Source organism: Lepidochelys olivacea (assembly GCF_965140295.1).
Source record: "Lepidochelys olivacea isolate rLepOli2 genome assembly, chromosome: 8".
Classification (NCBI taxonomy): domain Eukaryota; kingdom Metazoa; phylum Chordata; order Testudines; family Cheloniidae; genus Lepidochelys; species Lepidochelys olivacea.
This window is the reverse complement of record NC_140418.1, coordinates 3,748,465-3,772,225: the sequence shown is the minus strand read 5'-3', so window position 1 is coordinate 3,772,225 and position 23,761 is coordinate 3,748,465. Positions and strand designations below refer to the sequence as shown.

The following is a 23,761-nucleotide window of genomic DNA, read 5'->3' as shown; positions in this document are numbered from 1 at the left end:
AGCCTCCTTCACAGGCACGTGTCAATTACAGGGCATCTAAAGCAACAGAAAACCTTGTTCATTATGTTGACCTATGGTGTCATCTGGAAATTATTACAGATACTAAGAACTGGGACCCATTTTGATTAAAGGTACAACATTATGTCTTTTTGTTTAAGCCAAGATCACAGTTAGGTTAATTTCCTGGAAGAAGAGATCCAAAGTGCTTTAAATATTTTTCAGGGTTTAGCACAGCTCGAGAGCAGAGAGGAATGAAAGTGCTTGAAAAATAATTGTATTATTTTTGGTATAAGCAGCTACAGGAGTGTATGTCAAGATTAGGGCACAGCTCTGATGTGCTGAGCTGAATCTAGAGAGGATAAAAATATCCTTTCTTTTCTTGCAATTGAAATTTCACGAGAGGCAGAGGCAAAGGTAAGGGGAATGTGCTGGAGAATTGAAATTTGAATCACTATCTTCCTTTGCTTTTATTAGTGCTGGGAAAGCTGCCTGCTAACCTAGGTCAGCCCAAGACCGTTGATACCGGCAAAATGTTAAGAAACAGTAGAAATATTAGCTGCCAAACCTACCAGTCTCAAGAAAAGTTGGTGCAGAAAATGACTCTAACGTTCAAATTTGTTGCCAAAATGGCTTGCGTGATAGTTGCAAACAAAAGACATGCATTACCCCCCCGCCCCAGGCTCAGTGCAGGGGTGTGTCAGGGGGGAAGGGTTCTTGAATGCAAAACACATGTGTTTTCAATTGATATCTGGAGCCAGACCAGTAGCTGTAACTTGGCCTGACAAAGCCTTATTGAAGTACAGGCCGAGTGTAGTTTCAAAGCAGTTAGAAAAAGAACGGGAATGCTGTTCAGGAAATTCTTCAGGCATGGGCAGGGACTTGGCTGCAATTCCGCTGTTGGAAAATCTGACAGGGGCAGCTTCTGAACACAGGATAGGCCTCGTGCTGTTCTGAAAGCAACAGTGCATCTTCTTGTATACCCCCAGCACACACCACGATTGTATATTTTGCATCTGGCGACTGAGAGGTAAGAGGGACATTGTTCGTTCTCTGTACAATTGGTTTGATTTGCTGTTCTTTTGTTCTGGTGCAGGAGAAGCTGTTTCCTTTCAGCAAATGGTTTAGAGAGGAAGAATTTGGGAATATGCGATTGTGGCACGTTTGCTAAAGAATCCCACTAGTTTTGGGTAGGGTGTCAGTTTCTTTCTAACTTTTCTTTCATGCTAATCCTGCAGACAATTCAACTCTTGCCACTGCTTGTGCAGAGATTTGCAGACACACTGACCAAATGTTTCCCAACTTTTGTTTTCGTAAGGCAAGTCTGAGTGCAGCCAAAGAGAGCATTTTAAGGGCATCAGCATATGTCTGTGTAACAAAAAGACAAGACAAAAAGTACCATAGTCCAAATGCAGTCAGTGGATATTATACACAGCACATTGTCTGCAGTGGTAATAAATGCATATGTAAAGTAGCATTTTTGATGGGCTTGGGGGGTGTAGGGATTGGCTATTGCTAAGTGTTCCTGCTATGGATTCACCAAATAATATATCTAGATTGTTAGAACAGGAGGTAATCCTATGCCAATCATCACTTTACGATTTTTCAGCAATGTTTTTCTCTTTTCCAATATTTGCTTCTGTATTTGGTAGAGCACCAGCCAAATAAAGCACACTAGAGAACACAAAACCCAGTCGAGGAGATTAGAACTAAAGACTTTAATTTAACTTGCGTTTCTGTTCTAGCTGTACATTTTCTTAGGATTAAGCTTCTTTCCAAGAATAACTAAGACACATTAATGACAAATAATATCCCTGTTTAGCAGACTGCCAGATTTGTTCTTTACTCCCTCATCCTCTCCGTGGCAGCATTAAAGCCGGAGGCTTTCCTCTGTCGTGATAGCATCTCCTTCTATGCAGTGTTTGTGTCTGGAAGTTAGGGTACAGCATGTTTGCCAGAGCTGATGAAAATGTCAGAAGGGCATGCTCTTTTCTAGCTTCAGCCTGCCTCGCCTCAGACACTCTCCAAGCTGACGTATGATGTGCTGAGGCAGCTTTTGAGCAATGCTATATAGTAGGGTTAAAAAGAGAGGGTAAGATTGCACTGTGTTACCAAAAGGGACGGGGCAAACGTGGGGCTGAGTCAACTGGAGTTCAGGAAAATAGACCCAGAGCCTGCTTTTCCTGTTGGCCAGCAGGACCCAACATACAGTAGCCAAGTGGCCTCTCCCTTCGGTGACCCATGGCATTCTGAATAATGAAATGAGGTTGATCACCAAAGCTGATCGAGCCCAGTGTGGGATTGGCTGGAGCCTCACTCTGTGTCGCCAATGAAGAACTGCTTTGTAGGCTGAACCAGAACAAGGCTGGAACCCATGGGTAGATGCAGTGGTGTAAAGTAGATAGTAGATTTGTGCTTTGAATGAATTCGCTACTGGCCAAATTTTGGGCAGCTCTGGGGGGTGCATCACACCATGAAAGAGCCAGTCTAACCGAGCGCAGAGAGGCAACCAACACACACCCATGTACTCCCTAGCTTCAGAACTTGGGGGAGAGGGGATTTATGGGGGAGGTGTGGCAGCTTCCTCACTGGCTGTACTAGCTGCTGCTTCTTTCTTTGCTGGAGGCTGTGTGCAGACTCAGGCAGATGTCGGTGCATAGGTTATGTCCAGGTCACGTGTTCAAGATTTCCTTTGCAACCAAGAGGGCTTGAAACATATTCTTTTAAACTGAAACTCCTGCAGCATCTGAGGATAAACTATTGCATTTACTGGAAAAGGTGACATCCCAAGATAGAAGGAAATGCAGCAACCTGTAGCTGCATTAGCAACAGCTGTGTCCAACGTGGATTCTGGAGTAGCAGCTAGAGAGAAAAGATTCATGTGACCTTGTTCAGATTTTCATTTGGTCCATCAGCAGAGAGACATTGATTTAAAACAAAGGCTTGTGCAGTTCACTGAGCAAGGTGAACACCTCTCTGAAGGATGGGGTCACCTGTAGTTACTATGGAAATTACATTTGCACTCAAGATTTTAAAATAAGATGGCTGGAAGGGAGGAGGAGCTGGATTCCAGAGACTATCAAGAGATGAATCTGTGTTGAGTCCATTTACATCAAGAGTTTTCAAAATAGAGCTTGGGGGATTTGAAAATTTTTGAGCTATCAACAAATATTCCTGTTCCAAATTGGGACAGAGTTGAAATCTTGGAATTTCTGAAAACGGAACTTCACTCCCCCCCACGTCACCATCCCTCCCCCAAAAAACCCCCTGGTTTGGGTCATTCAAAAAGTTTCTTTTGATAATTTTGAACTGGTTGTTTTGATTTTGACCATTTTAATTTTTTAAAACTTTTTAAAAATTCTAATAAGCTTAGTTTTTGAACCAAAAAGTAATTTTGAACAGACAGTTAGTATTCTTCATTCTGAAAATTTCAAAATGTTCTGTTTTGACAATTTCAAATGTTTTAAAATGTTTTTTTTTTCTGAGTCGACAAATTCATCAAAACCGACCTCCTCCCATGAAAAGTTTCGGTTTTGACAAATTGGTATATTTTGACCAAAAAAAAAAAAAAGTTGTGACAAAACTTTATTTCAGAGGATTGTGGAGGAAGAGAGAGGTTAGTGCACAAAGTAGATCAGTGATTAAGTTTTCTGACTGTGGAGACAGAGATATCCTTACACTTGCCAGAATCAGGATGGGTATTTTAAAGAGCATAATGTCCTTTGATCACAGTGAAACTCACCAATAAGGGTTACTGAAAAAGAAATAAAAGGTTCTCTAAGAATCAGTTGTTTCCCCAAACCACTCCATGCACCTCACAGTTATGAATACAAGCAGATGTGCAATGAGCAGAGAATGAACTAGACAGTGTTGTAGAAAACAGACATAGGAGTAAAATGTCTTGGGATATATTTCACTCTTGTATCTGCTTCTCGTTGTTTAAGCTGTGGTAGGCAAGCTGGAGGCTGGAATTTATTGCTGCTTTCTAGATTCTTCGTGGAGGAGGCTTGTACTATGGTTTGTCCCAGGTATAAACAATGCATGTTAATTGGAATGGGTTTTGTAAACGGTTCTGGCTAATGATACTAATGGGTTAATGAGCTGAGGAGAGGGGAGCAGGTGAAAGGGAGAGTGCTTCATGGCTAGAGGGATACCATTGATAGAGAAAATATGGTTTCTTGATAGCTCAAAACTGCATTGTCTGAGCCAAATTCTGTTCTCAGCTGTGCATAGGAAATTCACATTGCTTTGCACACCATGGTGATGAGCACTATATAAAAGCCTAGACAGTGTTACATGCATATATTGAGGACAGAATTTGGCTTTAATGCCGCCGAATAGAACCTCTGGGGACAAGTGAAAACAGCTACATTATGGCCGGGTGTCTTAATCTAAAGTACAAAAGAGGTCTTTATTGCACTCGTAATAATGTTGGAGGTCCAAGTGCTCTGATGGAATATCTTTTGCCAGTGCATAGTTCTGTTGTGGCAAATGTACCAAATTCATCTGTTTAACTTCTTTGAGCAGCTTTGCTGGAATTACACCTGAGAGGCATTTGATCCAGAGTGTTTGGAACTGTATTTTTTTGTCTGTGCGAAAATCCATGAAAGGCTTGTGGGGAGAAAGAGAACAGCTTTGAAACTGCTCTGTTGTGACTCATCCTGGGCTCACTGCTTTTCTTGGGGCACCTGTTTCATTCACAAAGAGTGAAGCTGAATGCAGGTTAGGTTGAACAAGTGGAACTTTATTAAACCCTGTGCATGGCTCCTTCGCTGTGGCTGAGTTGCTTCCAGAGTCACTCCTCACATTTCCTATTCTGCTGGTGTCCCTCGATAACAGTCACTCCAGCAAACACAGCCCCTCTGACTCCATTTCCTCTGATCATGGTACAGCACTTGCAGCTGTAGGAAATTAACTAAACCTGCACTTGTGTACAGTTTTCATTATGACAGGTATCACCTGGAGAAAACAAGAAGGAAATAGTTGTGTATAGGAATGTAACCACATGGTAAAGAATGTGGTTTGATGCCATAGTTTGCTTCCTGTGCAAGCTGCTTAAGACTTTGTTAGGTCAGACAATAAACTTCCTCCGACCGTAAGACACACAGGCCTGGATGAGTCACTGTGTTTGAATGCAGCAGTGGCATAAAGGGGAATACAATGCATGACTGACCTGTGGAACTCACTGCCACAAGATATCAAAGCAAGATTTTAAAAAAAGGATTAGATGTTTATATGGGTGCTGCGGGTGTTTGTCCCTGCCTGCTGTATGGTTTGGAAATGGTGGATCATAGAGACATGGAAGAAAAGAAGATACAGGTAGTAGCAAATAATATATTGAGGTGATTGGCAGGCAAGTGGAGGTTAAACAGAGTATGCATGGGAGAAATTAGAGGGAAGATGAATTTGGGACTCCCAGTAATAGACTGGAGAGCACACGTTTAAGGTGAGTTGGACATTTGATAAAAATGGGAGAAGAATGCCAGCAAAGAAAGCATGGGAGGAAAAGGATCAAAAGAAAGGACATAGAAGTCTGAAAAAAGAACAGGAGTACTTGTGGCACCTTAGAGACTAACAAATTTATCTGAGCATACGTGAGCTACAGCCCACTTTATCAGTCTTCATAGAAGACTGAGGATATGATGGAAAGACTCTACCAAGAGAAGTTTGAAGAGAAAAGGACGGGAACTCCAAGACCTACAGGAAAGAGTGGCAAAGAATCGTGGGCAGCTCTGACCCCGTGTAAACGGGAAAAGGAATCGAGAAGTGAAAAAAAGTGATTATACATTTGTATAGATAATTAGAACATCCATAGTTACATAAAACAGGTTCAGCTATAAAAGAGGTATAAATCCTCATGCTTCAGGATATAAACCCACCATTAGTTGTCTGGGCTTAGAAAGGAACTTCCTCTATGGCCATTTGTGCAATAATTATCTATTATGGGAATTTTTCCACCTTCCTCTGCTAATGGTCTTTGGGATAGCAGTTCCCTTGTCCCTATGCCGAAGCCCATTCTGTAAATCAGTAGAACTACTGGGGATTAGAATTTAAAAGATCCTTGATCAGTCCACTAACTCATGCAAACTCAGTCAAATACATAAATACCCTGCAAAAGTATTGAGCCTGTTTTGTAGCTCCAGCCTCTGATTCATATGCATTTGTTTTGTGCGAACAAACAACAATGTGTAAGCTCAAATGGCTGTTTTGCCCACTTCGATCGTCACAGGGAAATTGCAGGGACAAATGCTGCCTCTCTCAAATCCCATGGCATTCCAGATCAGGAGCCCTTCTTGCAAATGAGTGTGGGGTCTAAGACGGTCAGCACCTTTTATCACAGACAGTGATATTTAAAAACACCGAGAACAGACAGTTGTTTGGAAAGGTTGAGAGTCACTGCTTTAGCTCATCTGCCATCCCTCCTGCATGCAGATAACTTAAGCAATCTTTGCAGTGAGCTCTGTGGAGATTGTATAGTCCCTTCTGGATCCATCCCATATATGGACACAAAATAACATAACACTTATTTGGCAGTGTTTAACTGACGCCCATTTTGAGCTTAAACCCCGAGCAGTCTAGTTTGGCCAGTGTTGTAGAATGATATTAGTATAGTAAATTAGAGGAGAAGCTGCTTCTGCCTCAGTTCTTCACTTCAGCAAGCAGCTCTTTACAGTTCTGAACAGATGAGTGGGTCAGTATTGGAGCAGGTCGTTTCCAAGAATGCTGGTGAGATTGCAGTGACAGAAGATGCAGGCCTCCCAATGGAGGCAGAACTCCCCTGCCCTCAGTGTATTTCCTTTCAGTTTGAAATCATTTTGGTGCAAAACATTAATCATTTAGGCACTGATAAAAGAAAACCCCCCTGGCACAGGAATGGCATTGATTCCTCCTCCTGGGACTCACTCCATTCTGAGCCCCGATTTAGCCAACACAGCTTTCCCCGCCTGTAAATCTGCAGGAAATCTGATGACACTGGGGTTTCCAACGGAAATGTGTGCTTATTAGATTTTTTTTTTAAAATCCTTCCCTGTAAAGATAAAACAACTCCTGTTCAATAAATTGATAATGCAGATACTGCAGCCAGAGCAAGACTAGCTCCAGCTGCATGAAACAGGAAATCAGCAATCTGCTATTTCCACGCAAGCTGGGCTTGATAAAAGCGAGAAGGCACATGTGAGACTGTAACTAATGAGACATGGTGTGATTTATAGAAAGTGGTTTCTATTTATTTTTTTATTTGCGATCCCTTTCGGCCGAGTCTGCCTTCGGCAGTCCTCAGCCCCTAACAACTGTTACAAAGGCCTCTGCAGATACCAAGGCCTTGCTGCAAAAACTTGCAGGGAGCAATCTGTGTGGAACTCTCCCAGGGGCCTTTAAAAGTATGTCTGTCCCCTGCTCTTGTGTGCATCCTCTCGCTAGCTCTCAGCGAGCCAGCACAGGTGTAAAGAGAGATGAGAGCTGATGCGAGTATGCATACATGAGCTGCAGGATCAGACCCCTAGCTTGTAGTGTAGACTTAGCCTGAGACGTAAATAAAGCTGTCTCATTCTGGGCCTGATCTTCAGCCCATTAAGTCAGGGGAAAAGCTCCCATGGCTTCAATGGACTTTAGATCAGGCCCTATTTGAGGTATATAATCTGGTATAAGGAGTCTCTAGGGTATACAGCTGATGTTGGGGGTAAGGCTGTCTGAGGCAAAACCGAAAAGCTGTAAAGAGCAACCACTGCAGTTCTGTATTTTAAGCAGGGTTGTAAGTGTGGCAATGATTGTCTGATACTCCACGCAAGTGTCTTGAAACCCAGCGTGTGGAAAGGTGGGGCACTTCAATGCTGACATATTCAGTGGGCATGTTACTTCTCTATTTTTGCCACTTCTGTTAGAATATTAATTTTTCACACACTAACGTACAGTCAAACACTAGGCATGCCTATCCTTTCTCGAAACAAAAACCAAAAAAACCCTAAAAGGCCAACAAATAAACCCTCCCCCGAATTTTCCTTTACAAATCAGTATTATGTATTTATAAAGGAAGAATCCTTGCAAAACAAAACACTCTTTCCAGATAATACTGTCTCTTGTGGTGCTTAGCTTGCTGCTTCATGTTTAAGTTGGGAGAAATTGCCAAGATGTAAACTATAACTAGCATATTTCTCTCTCCCACATAGAGTTAGAATATTGATAGCAGATGCCTCTTGCTGCTTTTGCAGTTGCCTTGCAAAGCTTTTCATTCTACTCATTTGTTAATATCCCTCAGCACTGTAAGTCCACCAGTATTTCTTTTCCTCTAGATAAAGGACAATCTGAACATTTTATTTTGTTTTCAGTGCAGTACATTCCTTCTCTATGAATCCTATGTTATGTTCTTGTTATAAATGTGGGGTTTGTTAGTACTTCAGTGGCCACATGCATGCTGCAGTACTGTACAAGATACATCACTGTTTAGAAGAGAGCTGCACAAAAGGTTTGATGTGAACCACAGAAACACTCAAAATCAGCCTGTTCCTGTTGCTATGTGCTGTTCCCATAGAAATCTTTTGGTGTCTGCACGTTTACCTAAGCTGGACGTGACATTTTCCCCACTCTCTGAATCAAAGCAAAAAAAAAAAAAAAAGGAGGAAACTTTTTTGCAATGTACAGAGAGTTTGGAGCTGGATTGAAGTCAAGTGTTGAAGTCATATGGTACTTGTATTTGGTTCATTGACTGGCTGAGCCTACAGCATGATTCGATAGGTTAGAGAGACAGTTCAGTGTTTCCAAGGGAGAGAGAGGTTGCATTTAGTGTGTACTTTCCAGGTTACCCTGTTTAGGGTTCCCAACTTTCTATTCTCAGAAAACCGAACAACCCTGCCCTGTCCCTCTGCTGAGGCCCTGCCCATGCCCCATCCCTTCTCCAAGGCCCCGCCCCCCACTCACTCCATCCCCCTCTGTCGCTCGCTCGCTCTCCTCACCCTTCCTCAGTTGCTCATTTTCACCAGGCTGGCTCAGGGAGTGGGAGTGCGGGAGGGGGTGAGGGCTCCGGCTGGGGGTGCGGCCTCTGAAGTGGGGCCAGGGATGAGGGGTTTGGGGTGCAGGAGGGGGCTCCGGGCTCTGGGGTGAAGCTGCCTGGTTCGGAGTATGGGGGGGCTCTGGGCTGAGGCAGGGGGTTGGGGTGTCAGAGGAGGTATGGGCGCTGGGCTAGGGGTGCAGGTTCCAGGGTGGGGCCAGAAATGAGGGGTTCAGGTTGCGGAGGGGAGGGCTCTGATATGGGGCTGGGGATGAGGGGTTTGGGGTGCAGGAGGGGGCTCCTCACACTATATTTAAGTGTATTTTTGCAAGGGAAATCACAGACCCTTTGTCTCTGGGTTTATCTACCTTCTAGAGACATAGATTCCAAGCTTCTGGATTGCTCTTAGATATCACTGCCTGGGAATGGCTATTTTTACTGACTGACATTTCTGCACCTCACATGATTCTAGGCTTAGTTTTGCAAGGAAATACAGTCCCTCGTGTCTGAAAGATAGTAAACTAAATCTTGCCGCTGAGCAGGGCTCAAAGGTAGGCAGAGGAGATTATACTGTGTTGCCTGGTTGAGTCTTGTGATAGTTGGTGTTTTACATAAAGCCCCACCTCCTGGAGCCATGTTATTACTTAAGAATCAGCTCTCATTGGTGTTTTTTTTAAGCAAATGTCTAGCCCTCCAGGTTGTGGAGAAAAGTTTGAAAATGTGACCCAAGTGTACTCTCAGCTTAAAAACTAGAAGGCAAATAACCCCCCCCGCGCCCCCCCGGCCAATATTTATTATTTTCAAAATCTTGTGATTTTTAAACCAATCTCACCTTTTTGAGGGCCCGACTCATGAATTTTGAATGCTTGAGTTGACAGTACAGACGCTAAGCCACCTTACCAGAGCCAGGGGCTGAACCTGTCATTGGTATGAGTTGGAGGGGTACAAAATGGATGAGTATAGTGACTCAGAGCCTAAGTGTGAGGTGTAATGAAGGAGGAGGGAAAGCCTGTTGATCCCTCACTCTGTGAATTAAAAGCTACTATTTAGCCGTCCTGTTTCCCATCCCAGCACGCACACGATACGAAAAGTTGGCTCAAAGGCCAGAGAGTGGCAATGATTCCTAAACTAGACCCTTTCAGACTCCCTCCTAGCATTGCCATCACCTGTGTCCTGTGCTGTGGGGGAGAGCACAAAATGGCCAGATAGCTCCAGCTTTACAGCAATGAGTTGTTCCGTTGCCAAAGATGCACCATGAACTTCAGCCCTGAAGCAAATGGAGTTACACGAAGGAGGAATTTGCCCCACAGGGACTCATGGTGGGCTCTGCACCGGTACCTCCCGAGGACTATGCCTTAATAACACAGTCTGGCCCCGGGAATACAAAAGCTCTCAGCCAAAGCTCCTCCTAAAAGCCAGCAAATACCCTAATAGTGGTAATAAAGATGCTGCTACCAAATGACTTCTCATTTCCATTAGGTTTTTGTTCTCACCATCTTGTATGGAGGAGGACTTATGTCACTTCATCCTCTGTTGCACCTTTTGTAATTCATGTAAAACAAAGACTGACGGAAGAAGTAGCGAGCAAGGAGGCAGTGACCTTGAGTCTGTAGCTCCAGAGAGCTCCCGGTATCCTCTTAGTCTGTCTCTAGCAGGCTAATTGCAAAACATTCAGCCAACGACTTGGTGGTAGGAATTTTCAGTTATCCAGGGATGGTTTAGATAATCCTTAGTCCTGCCTCAGTGCAGGGGAATGGACCTGTTGAGGTCCCTTCCATTCCGACATTTCCATGATTCTGTGGTCTTCAGTGTGTGCCTGCAGGCCTGCAAACATAAGAACCAGTTCCCTGGGGAAATCCTATGAAATGGTTGCAAAACAAGTCAGGAAACTTTTGTCCAGCAGTAGTTTAGTTCACCAGGCAGTGCTCCCACCGTGGTTAGGACGTGAAGGGCCAGAGTGTGACAACCGTTATAATGTGTGCACAGGGGTGTACAAGGAGCATGCGTGCACACGCTCACGTGCGTTCTCTTACACCTGAAGGGCTCTTGCCAGCACCTCCTACAGGAGCAGTCCCTGTGCAACCTCCGTGATTTGGAAGAGCAGAGGTTGCTCCTTCATCTCTTGGGGCAAGATGCCAGAAAGAAGGTGCAAAGGGGCACAGGAAGCCAGCGTGTTGGAGCTGGCAATGGCTAATGCAACATTGCCCACCCCCTCTGTGCCCAGGAAAGCACCAGAGAGATCATGCCTCAGGCAAGCATAAACTCTTTGGTGCTCCTGCTGAAGGGGTGCAGACCTGCATGGCTCCCTGCTCAGGACTGTGGCATATATGCTACATTCTAATCCTGTGACCATAATTGTGCACCCCTTACACATGGGAGCCTTTACTCATGCTAGAAGTCCCATTGAAGTCCACGGGAGAGTTTTGCACGGGTAAGAAACTAAGGGTTGCGCCACCAAGCTCCTCCTTAGTGGAATCAAAAAATCGGTGCGTTTTGCAGGAACACCACAAAGCTGGGGTTCTGAGACACTTTAGTAACTACACCCACTTCCTTTCCTCTCTCCTCTCTTTTATCTCCAAGACCCTTGCATGGCTTTCCCAGTGTGCTGCCACAAACAGGCAGTGCATCCCTGTTCGGCAAAGCAAGTGTAAGTGGCAGAGTCAGTCCGTTCGATGTAAATCTTTCGGCAGTAATTTGATTGGGGATGCGCAGCTGGAGAACTTCACATTTTAAGTTTCCTTGGTGCAAGGGGTGGGGAGTAGGGAGACATCAAGAAGCCAAACGCCTCCCCCTTCTCCTTTTTCTTGGCCACCAAGAATAATTCTGTTTGAGATGATTTTTTTTTAATGAAAGCCTCTGAGAAGTAATATTGCATCTTCAAACCAAACTGCTGAACTCGACTTCTTTTACCAAGCGCATGCAAAAATATTACTCTCCGGATTTTGAAAGGGCCCGGAGTGCCTGCCTTGCAAAAAACGGAGCTGCTAAGAGAGTCAGTGGAGAGTGGTCTCGATGGGAAGCCCTTACACAGTGTGCGCTTCTATAAAAACTGTATTATGATGTATATAAAATGAGCTGTGAAAGGAACAACTCAGAAACAAGCCACAGGGAGAGGCACTGTCCAGCTGATAATTTCTGAATTTAAAAATACTCTAATCAGCATAGATCCATGTCCCAAGACAAGTCATTCTCACAAGACATTTCTCACCATCTGATTCGTCCTGCAGCATAACGGTCATACTTATTTTTCTGTGCTTGTTTCAGATGCCCCAGGAACAGTATGCACACAGGAGCGCCATGCAGAGCTCGGAAGGCCCGCAGGTATACAAAGTGGGGATTTACGGCTGGAGGAAGAGATGCCTCTATTTCTTTGTGCTACTCCTAATGATTTTAATCCTGGTGAACCTTGCCATGACCATCTGGATTCTCAAGGTTATGAACTTCACAATTGTAAGTAGGGGTTGCCAAAATGGGGAGTGAATATTTGGGGAGGCCAGTAGAATTTCTTTCAGGCATCATAGATAAGATACAGCTTAATGGTGTTTGGGTTCCCAAGGAACACATTATGGGCCAAGTGTGAAGGTCCTCAGAAATCTACTTCATCTCCTGGAAAGGGATTCTCAAGGCTGTATGCAGTTTTATCAAGCCTAGGCATGCAAAAAGCATGTGTTAGGTCCCCCAAAATAATGAAATTGGCTGAAAAATCATATTTGAAAACATGATAGATTTGGGATGGTTTTTACTTGTTATTTGTCTCTGTTTCTGAGCCTTTTTGCTTCACATTTTTCAGCTTTTCTTCCTGAGGGCTAGAAGCTTTTTTTTTTTTTTTTTTTTTTTTTAATAATGAAAGATGTGATTCGAACGTAATTACGTCTCCAGAAACTGAGTCTTTATGAAAAACACCAAAAAATTGTGTAACTTCTGAGAAAATAAGAGCTGGCCATATTGCATATCTTATTTATATGAAATTAGTAGAGTGTCGTCAGTTCCTCTGGAGGCAGGAGTTTCCATCTGGTTCTCCTGTTAATACGTTAAGCAGGAGTTACCTGCTGACTGGGACCCAGATATAGGGCCCAATCCAACTCCCACAAAGTTCAATGGATAAACCCCTGTCAAACTTAATGGGAGATCTACTACGCAGGGATCCATTTCACCCTCTGGAGCCAGTTCTATTTACGCTCTTTTGTGAGGAGTTAACTTGTGCATAGACCTTTAGTGGGCCCTCTGCATGGGAGTGAGTTTCACCTATACAACACATGGAAATAGACTAAAAGTCAGCATACAGTGAAACATCGCACCATGACGCACTAAATCCACATATCAGGAAGTTCTGTTATAAAGCCACTTACCGTACTCCAGTTGATAAGTCAGCTGAGCAGAGTAATAATGATAGGATTACTTCTTGAGGAAGGGAGAACTTTGTCAAGCTGATCAGGTGGAAATTGATTAGGAGCATCAAGGTCTTTAGGAGGAGCTAACTTTGAAAAATGTAACCACAGAGCTATCTCATGGGAGAGCTGGCAAGATCAGATTCCACCTGGTCAGTTTCTTAGATCTGTGGGTCCTGATGTGAGTAGCACTTTTGAAGAATCTCATCTTTCTTTTTCCCCTTTCTTCACTTGATTCTGTCCAAGCTCTGATCAGCCCTAACCTACGTTATCTCTTTGACAGTCAGTGAGAGGCTGAGTAAATTTATTGTATCCAACAGACTAACTACTATGCCATTATAATTTGTCGCGCTCATATTCTCTAACAATTGCACTTTCAAGATGTACAGTAAATGGCAATGCCTACATACTGCATGTGTGCTTTGGGAGCAAAACATTTTAAAGCAATAATCTAGAAGAAATTAGCTATTACCCACAGTTAACTAAGGGGTGAGCCAAATTTAGGAGTGATTAAAGCTTTACCAAGCCAGTTATTTACTTTGATGGGATTAGTGCCATTATTAAGTAAAACTTGTGTCTTCTTATAGTAATACATTTTAGAAAATAGCTGCTGGGACATGAATTTTGCTGCAGTGTTGGAAAACTGCTCTTATCCCAGCTATTAATAACTGGTTGTAAGCCAGTGTTCTAACTCACCAGCCTATGCACCAAAGAACACTCGCCAGCCACTGGATTTCAGTCCTGTTTTCTTCAGAGACTCAGCTTTATTTCTGCAAAATAACATCAGTTCAACACATCAATCGTATCCTTTTTCCCTGGCCAGGGTCTTCTGCAGGGGCCTATCTATGCCCAATCCCTCTGTCTGTGAGTCGAGGCGAGCCTCTACTTCCTTCTTGATTATACTCTGCTGGGCATCTGCTTGATATGTAAACTGGGTTCTTCCTCCTGACCCAGGGACTCTTGCAGGAGCCTGCCTACAGATCTCCAGCTCAACTGAGCTACTTGCTGGCTTGTATGAAGAAGAGGTGGTCTTCAAGCTATCACCTGATCCCTGGCCTTACAGCATCAGTGAATTGGTCACAGGTAGGGCTAGGCCCAACTCCCCTTAAAAGGCCAGCCACTCTGTGACACTGGTTTTGTACCAGTCCCAGGGTACAATAGATTCCAATAGGTATTTAATTCATTCATTTTCATAACATGTAAGTTTAGTAGGCAGTGAACAGTCTGTGTTGATGATAATACAGGCTATAAATCCTGAAGCCTGAAAGGGGAACTTTTTGGTAGGGGTTTGTAAAACCTATGCTCAGGTATAAGGAGATAAGTTTGAATCACGCCATGAAATGAAATGCACATGTACACCAATATCCAAACTGTGTCACAGACACAAAGCCACACAACCCAGGGGAATGCTGTGTTTCAGTGGGCACAGTACTTTCAATTTTTACTTTTGCTCCCAAGCATTACAGCCCCGGATAGGTGTGTGTGACCCGGAGTGAATGAATCAGTCCCTGAGGAAAGAGTTCACTACTATTAGGTATCCGTGTAGAATCAGTTCTGTTACCCAACTGTCCGAGATGGGGTCTGGTCCAGAAACACACACATTTTTGGAGTCCTTTCCTCTCCTCTCCCATGCTCTTTTTCTCCTAGTCTATGAATGGGTGGGGCCAGTGAGTCATGTTTCATGTGCCAAGTGCTAGGTAATAACATGAGAGGATTCCATTCTTATTAAATTAAACTGGCTCACTATTAAATCAATTATGTAGGAACTGCTCAAACTGCAGTTTATCCCCACCCCCTCCTTGTCATATGCATGACACACAGAATGCCTGGTGTCTTTTCCAGACATTTCCCTTCTGCAACCCATGATCTTCCCTCCAAGTTCCATGAAGGTTGCTACAAGTCAGGACATGTGTTTTAGAGATGGAGGTTTGAAGTCCTGCCTGGATCTTTCTCCTCTGGTGTACCTGTTCCAGATCTCGACGCTGAATGCAGAATGATAATGGCATGTCTGCAATCCCCAAAAGGACGATGTGTTTCTGTTGTAAAGACAAAACTCTGTGTTGAAGGAGGAGATTTGTCATCTGCAGCAAAGGAAGAAGCACTGCTGAGTGGGGAGGAGGTTTTTTGGCCTTTGGCTGGTAGGCAGTGAATGAGGATATTGATCTGAGCAAGGCTGGCCCCTGAGAAAGACATTGCTGTGGCAGAAGCTTTTAACACTGCAAAGGAATTCTCAGAGTTTCCCTGAAGGAGAACTTAATCCTTCTGCCTGCAAGCTCTTTTGATAGGTGTTGGTGTCCCCAAGCCGGGGCAGACCAGCTCTCTGACTTCCACGGTGAACAGCTCTTGCTCCAGACTGAAGCTGGTGAGAAGCACCTGTGGGAGAGGATAGCTGAACCTGATGGCAATGAGGCATTAAAGCAGCTGGCATGGCTGTCCCTGCTGGTTTGGTAGGGATCTGGCAGATTCACGTGGATGGGTTGCTGAGGGAAGTTCTGGCTCTGCCTGGTGTTGTGTCCTGATGCTGGAACAGAGAGAGTCGGGTGAAGCCAAGGAGACAGCACTGAAAACAGACAGGAACAAACGGACGTGGTGGGTCCAGGCTCCTGCAGCCGCTGCACTTCCTAGGGCTCTGCACCACTGCGTTGCAGAGCATTACAAGCTGTGTGTGTCGGAGGGCGGAGCTGCATCTGAGTTGCCCCGATGGGAAGTCTTCCTTTTCGGAAAACCCCTTTAAGGACCTCTGCACTAAATATATTTAGGGTCAATTTTAATTTTTAAATAATGAATGGAGTAAAATTCTCCAGCTAGTGGCTGCAGATAGGCAAAAGGCTTAATTTTCCCCTGCTCTGGTACAAGGAGGTGAGGGTCATTCTAGGGAGGCAAAACAATGTAGGCAGGACGTTAGTCACAGAACCTGACAGGTCTGAGCTACCTGCAGGGAGGAGGGACATCCCTTTGGCAGGCTGCCAGCCCTTCCAGAAGTAGGAGAAAGTTGTTCTTCGAGAGCTTGCTCATGTCGACTCCATTCTAGGTTTGTACATGCCCAGGTATGCCGTTGTCTGAACTTTTTTGCCTTAGCGGTATCCGTAGGGCTGGCTCTGGCGCCCCCTGGAGTCCCGTGCTCGTGCACCAGCGTGTATGAGGTGCCACCGGCCCTACACCCTCTCAATTCCTTCTTACCGCCCGTGATGTTTGGTAGGAGTGCCTTCCTCTTGCTTTGCAAGTGTGATAGTGGTTCTATTGCCTACAGGTGATTCTCTTGTATATAGTTGATAGATAGTAATTAAGTGTTAAGTGTGACAGGTTTCAGAGTAGCAGCCGTGTTAGTCTGTATTCGCAAAAAGAAAAGGAGGACTTTTGGCACCTTAGAGACTAACAAATTTATTTGAGCATAAGCTTTCGTGAGCTACGGCTCACTTCATCGGATGCATCCGATGAAGTGAGCTGTAGCTCACGAAAGCTTATGCTCAAATAAATTTGTTGCACCCGATGAAGTGAGCTGTAGCTCACGAAAGCTTATGCTCAAATAAATTTGTTAGTCTCTAAGGTGCCACAGGTACTCCTTTTCTTTTTGTTAAGTGTGAGAAGTTACTAGTTTGTTAGAGTCCCAGCAGGGACTTTGCCCCAGGTGGGGCATGGCCCGGTCCCCGGGCTTCAAACCATGCTACACTTGTGGTAAGCCTATGTCAGTTAGTGAGCCTCATAGCATTTGCCTAAAGTGTTTGGGGGAGTCACACACAAAAGAAAAGTGCAAAATCTGAAAGAATGTCAGGCCAAGGACCCAGAAGGAGCGGGATATTCGCCTAAGAGCCCTCCTCATGGAGGCCACACTTCACCTGGCATCCCCTTCTCACCCCGCAGCTCTCCCCATAGAGCTCCAGTGACCTGAGCTCCACAGGGAAGTCCTTGCAATACAATGAGTGCACATTATATCCAGCAGGTCTGTTCATTGCACAGCAAACCTTCTGATGGAGAAACCTCAGGGGTGTAATGAATGCTGATAATGGAGAGTTGGGAAGGGGGGGGGCCCTTCCCAAAGCAGAGCTGTTCTTATGGAGATAACAATCTACTCCATTTGCACCAAATCAAGTGAAATACCTTTTGCACTTCTTTAATCCCACCTACTCCTTTCCCCCCATTCATGGCTTGCAGAGGCATGCTTCCCAACGCAGCCCTTTATAAAATCCAAGTCTTAGCTGCGGGACATTTGAACACTAGTGCTATTGAATAAAGAGTGCTTAATTCATGTAATTTGGTATTTTGTAAGGTTAAATGTTCGAAGGTTTAAAACAGAAACGAAATATCTGCACTTCTCTTTTTGCAGACTGATTTAAACAGCAATTCCATGTTCACACAGGGCCTGTTTTCCATGGCCTTGCATCTGGGGAAGTCATTCACACCTGTGCGTAAGATTTGACACCTGGTTTGCACAGCAATGAATGGCTGCACCAGATGCAAAGCAGAGGATAATCAGACCCATGGTGTCCAATGGGCATGTATTCTTATGCCTGAGCAGAGCTGCGTGATGTCAGTGGGCTCTGCAAAGATTCATTCTTGGAGCTCCAATTGCAGGAGTGTAGCCCAAGTTCCTATTTGAGTTCCGCTTTTCATAATGTCTAATAAGGTAGTTCTTAACAATGGACCTTGCTGTTAACTACCTTTAATGAATACACACATACCTATGTACATATATGCTTGGTAGTTAGATGCTAAGGACCTGTGTTTTGACAATTACTGTAATGAATTTAGACCATCTTTAAATAGTGTTCTGTTGTATAAATTTTCAAATATAACAATAAAAGATGTACTTATTTAAGCACACAAGAAAACAGGTTCCTAATTTCAAATAACATGAGGCCAGGTAGGCTCATAGAACGAGGAATGACAAACCATTGGCCACCTTCCACAAGGCTAGAATCAGATGCCTTTTATTGCAAATAATGTAACAGTTTAAAACATTGCCCATGGGGCCCATCTGTGGAGACTCTTGGATAACTGCAAGACAGCTAAATAGAGTTGATAAGAGAGTAATGGCCAATAAGCTGCATTAAATGCCAAATGTCAAACTGCAGTTCTGCTCATAAAGCTAATCAGGATTGGCTCACTGCTTGCTTATGCTCCCCCTGTGTTCCTATTTGTTATAGCCTCAGTCAGTTATTTCATCATATTTGTAGATTGTAAGCTCTTTGGTTAGGGGCTATCTTGTCATATTTGTGTAGAGTGTCTAGTGGCCCTGATCCCTGATTGAGGCCACTAGACACTATCATAATACATATATTTGTTCCAAAGTCATCTTGCAAGATGACAATTCCTGCAAAGCACAGACCCTATAAAATCATTTACAAGGAAACTGTTTTGTAACATCCAACTTCCACTGGTCCCTCAAATCAGCACCAGAGGGTAAAGCCAGTGTCTCCTTCCAAACAGATGTGTGCCAGCATCTCTCATCCACATGGGTAGGAGAACCCAAAATATAGGGAGATTAGGCTCCCTGGCCACGTTAACGCTCCATCCACACCCTGGCTACATTTCCCCCTGGCACAGGAGGGTGTAACGTTGTTGCATGCAAAGAGCAGAGAGGGAGTTACGAGTGTTGCGTGGAGATTTCTGCAAGTCCAGGCTGACCTGATTTCTGCAAATCCATACCTGCCATGTTACATCCTGTGTTCACCTTCTGGGAAATGGAACAAAGGAATTGCCAGACTGCATCAGACTAGTGGTCCATCTAGTTCCATAACCTATCTCCAATAGCGACTAGAATCATAGAGTATCAGGGTTGGAAGGGACCTCAGGAGGTCATCTAGTCCAACCCCCTGCTCAAAGCAGGACCAATCCCCAACTAAATCATCCCAGCCAGGGCTTTATCAAGCCTGACCTTAAAAGAATCCTGCTGTAGGAAAATTGAAGTAATCTGCCCATACAAAAGATTCTTGCTAACCCCTGTCAGTCAGAGATTTACCCTAATCATAGCTCACAGAAACTCCCCATTCTCCTTCCTGTGCCCCTCAAGGATTTGTAGGATTTGGGGTCTTTAATACCAGCTTCTGGTATCTCTTAACATTAAACATTGCAGAGGAACAAACCAACACATCTGTTATGTTTTTTGTTTAAATAAATTAAGTCTCATATTAAGCTGAAAATGTATATTTAAATATTGCAAGGGAATTGTTAACAACTTAAAGAGGTTTCAGAGCAGCAGCTGTGTTAGTCTGAATTCGCAAAAAGAAAAGGAGGACTTGTGGCACTTTAGAGACTAACCAATTTATTTGAGCATAAGCTGTAGCTCACAAAAGCTTATGCTCAAATAAATTTGTTAGTCTCTAAGGTGCCACAAGTCCTCCTCCTCTTTTAACTTAAAGAGGCTAAATGTTGCTGCTGTATGCGATATAAAGGCTAAGTAGTAGTACTATCTTGATTTCTTTATTAAAAGACCATTAAAAAATGAGCTTTGTAAAGTTGGTTATAAAGAGTTATTTTAATACAATTAGTCCCCCTGGTGTGTAAAGTACCTGCCACATTTTAATTACATGAAAACAGTAGAGTAATAACACAGCAGTGAAGATGGATTAGAGTCAGGAAAAATCATCTCAGCTAATAGGTGGGCTTCTCTTCTTAATGGTTTAAAGTAATAGGGTTTGTTTTAATTATTTTTTTTTGTTAAAAAATTCTTCTGAATAAAATGTGATCATATAGTCTGGGCTCCCTTGTCACTGGTTTCTCTGGGGTCTCCCAAGAGGTAAGAAGATATTTTGCTCTGCCAGCATTAGAAGCAAAAATACTCAGCCTTGCGGCTTAAAGTTCTCCCTCTATATTTTAGAGCTACTGTAATCAATCAGCTAAAAGTGGTTAGGTTTGGAATTAGATTTAAAGTTGCATCAGCTTTATTGCCGCAGGGGCCACGTTTCTCCCTCTCTCACAAAAATTGTACATTTTCCCCCTCTTAATTCATTTTGTTCTTTTTATAAGATGAGTAATACATTTTTTGAGCTTTTCTACTTGACTCAGGCACTTCGTATATTTCACCTTGTTTCAAGTTCACCTCTCCCCAAGTTCTACAGAACTGCTTCTCTAGATGTAAAGGCCCAAATCTTATAAGGCTCCAACCATGACTACAATGCAATGTATGATTCTCTAGTGCAGTGGTTCTCAAACTGTGGGTCAGGACCCCATTTTAGGGCGGTCACCAGGGCCAGCATTAGACAGGGACCCAGGACTGAAGCTGAAACCCGAGCTCCACCCCGGCCCTGGGGTGGCAGTGCCCGGGCTGTGGCCCCCTCTCCCCCCACCCAGGGCAGTGGGGCTCAGTCTCCACCCTCCTGCCTGGGTGATGTAGTAGAAGGGGGTTGTCAGAAAGGTGTTGCGTTGCAGTGCAGTGACGTTTGAGAACCCCTACTCTAGTTCTATACAACAATAGAGTCTCATTGAAGTCAATGAGAGTTTTTTCAGGATTTTACCCCATGGATTTTTCCTTGGAATTCTGCACACCAAGTTTTCGTTTACTCCCTGGTAGAATGAGAAATGTTTTTTTTCCTGGTTTCAGAGTAGCAACCGTGTTAGTCTGTATCCGCAAAAAGAAAAGGAGGACTTGTGGCACCTTAGAGACTAACCAATTTATTTGAGCATAAGCTTTCCGACGAAGTGAGCTGTAGCTCATGAAAGCTTATGCTCAAATAGGTTTTTTTCCTGTTATCAGAGATCAAATCTCCTTGTTGTACCCTGTATGAAAAAGAGGCTCACCTCTAGAGTCTTTTTAAGGGTAAATACAATACTTGTTAGCCTCTAGTCATTTGGTATCTGATGTAGTAGGTGATTTTAATGCACATTTTTGTTAGTAGCTCAACCTTTTCATTACAGAGTTTCTGCCATCCCCGTGGCATATACCATCCAGTCACGGTGACCCGCTGCTCTTCAATTCACCTGTTTCTTTTGGCACCTCAATCTCTGACATTGCCTCATCTTTATTACCAAAAAAGAAAAAAAAAAGCCCATCTTCTGGGATTCGCATCTCCCCAACTTCCTCTCTTGTGAAGATTACTGCAAAGAAATCATGTAGTTTGTCAGCAGGGTCCTTATCCTCCTCAATTGTTCCTTTTATCCCTGATAGTCCAGTGATTCTTTTGCCGCCTTCTTACTTCCAATATACTTAGATAATTACTTCTTGTTTGTTTTCATGCCTTTGGCTATTTGCTCTTCAGATCTCCTGTTCGGGCTCCTAATTTCCTTCTTACACTTCACCTGCCATAGTTGATGCTCTTTTTATTGCTTTTGTGGGCTAAATTGCCATCTTCTGAAGAGTACCTCATTGATTTGAATAGCTCCTTGAACCTTACTACTGCTGAATTCGGTTTTATCTTTAAACATACAAGGATTGGGGTTTTTGATTGATTGTTATTTGTGTTTGTTAATTTAACAGGATTTCTTTATTTTACCCTTACTAACGACTGCATCAAAAGCCAAGTATCCTTCAGTCCATATTCCTCTATGCTGTCTGTCAGTGCCTCTTTCTCATTCTGTCTGGAGTTTCTCTGGACTTTATACAGGTAGGCTGCCGATTTAATTACATAGGTACTACTTTGTGAGTGGATGGTCTTAAATCAGTACAAGAGCTTCTTAAATCATTTCAGTTTAAATCGATTACAGGCTTAAACTAGAGTGATTTAAGACACTCCTAAAACCATTAAGGATTTTCCACACACAGACTTGCTCCCGCATAACTAAATTGGTTTAATATCACTCCTTTTAGTTAAAGTGGTGCGGTTTTGTGTGTAGACCAGGCCTCAGAGGAAAAGATTAGGGACCTCTCCAGCCAGATCTGTGTTTATACATTATCAGCACAACTCACAAGCACGATGCTCCTTCCAGCCACTCAATTACAATCTTACCTGTTTGATTTGGTAGCACTGATACAAATAAGGCAAAGTGTAAGGCCAGATTTCAGAGTAACAGCCGTGTTAGTCTGTATTCGCAAAAAGAAAAGGAGGACTTGTGGCACCTTAGAGACTAACCAATTTATTTGAGCATGAGCTTTCGTGAGCTACAGCTCACTTCATCGGATGCATACCGTGGAAACTGCAGAAGACATTATATACACAGAGACCATGAAACAATCTCCTGCTATTACCAGCAGGAGAGTGGGGTGGGAGGAGGTATTGTTTCATGGTCTCTGTGTATATAATGTCTTCTGCAGTTTCCACAGTATGCATCCGATGAAGTGAGCTGTAGCTCACGAAAGCTCATGCTCAAATAAATTGGTTAGTCACTAAGGTGCCACAAGTCCTCCTTTTCTTTTTGTAATGCCAGAGAGACTCAGGTCCACAGACTTCAGAGAGTTGAGATTTATTCATCCCAAAATTAACTCCCAAAATTAAATTTAAAAAAGTTTCAAACTGAAAGAAAAATTTCTCATTCACTGGAATTCCCACGCAGTCCAAACTCCTCTGCCATCACTCAAGGGGAGGGTGGTGTACAGAAAGGGAGATTTTGTGATGGGGGCTGCACTGATCAACCTGTTGAATGAAAACGGTCAGTTTAATGATAGAGCAGATTATGCCAGTGATGAGATGTAAAGGGCACGGTGGCTAATACAAAGGAGATCCAGTAATCAAATATGTGGAACTTTTTTCTGTGCTTTAAAGCAGATTACAAGGGCAGATATGCCACCCCCACTCAGTACATTTTCATATGAGAGAATGTGCTGTATCACAATCCTGCCACACTTGGTGCTTTCAACATGTGCTTGCAGTTCAGTGCATGCGTACAGACTTAACGTCTTCTGGCAGATCTGGTATCTAGGCCCAGCTATTGAGTTAGAACAGCCAGGTTCCTGAACATCTACACAGCAAGGAAATACATCACCACCTTAAAAATACATTACTGCTTTGTTTAGTTTCTCCAAGAACAGAGATAAAAATAGAGTGGGAAGGGAGGTGAGGAGCAGGAGATTTGTAATGTGATATGGAGCTTTGGGACTCTGACTCGCCAGTTCATTTCCATCCGGGTCAGCAGTGACTCAAAGTTGTTGTTCTCTGATAACTGTTGTACGTCCTGCAGTAGATGAAGGGGACTGATAAGCTAGGAACGGTTCCTAGTGAGATGTGTCCACATCACGACTGTCATCCTTTTTTGCAGCTTTCACCAGAGGGGCACTGATGGGGCGGTATGCCATGTCACCCCCCACCTCCTTCAGGAACACAGACTGATCTGAGACCTCCTTGTTTGTAAACACCACCATCTCGTTGATATAGTGTTTTAATTCCTCCACCAATACATATCAGTATCCTCACACCTTTACGTTGTAGCTCAACTTTCTAACCTCTTCTTCAAAAGATGTGGGGTTGAGGGGGGCTTCAGGTGTCCCTACCGGAGCCAGCAGCCCCAAGCAGCTCAAGGGGCC

General features: G+C 43.7%; 1 protein-coding gene across 2 annotated transcripts in view; it reads left to right on the top strand.

Annotated features, from left to right (window-relative positions):
- Positions 1-23,761, top strand: part of SGCD (sarcoglycan delta) — a 513,449-nt gene that overhangs the window by 305,260 nt on the left and 184,428 nt on the right. Inside the window, exons 1-2 of one of the 2 annotated variants that reach the window (XM_084635703.1) lie at positions 826-1,027; positions 12,245-12,430. In XM_084635703.1, coding sequence (XP_084491829.1) covers positions 12,245-12,430 — 186 coding nt within the window. In that variant the 5' untranslated portion in view covers positions 826-1,027. Of the gene's footprint in view, positions 1-825; positions 1,028-12,244; positions 12,431-23,761 lie in introns of those variants that run through there. The other variant, XM_084635702.1, reaches the window with a different exon arrangement.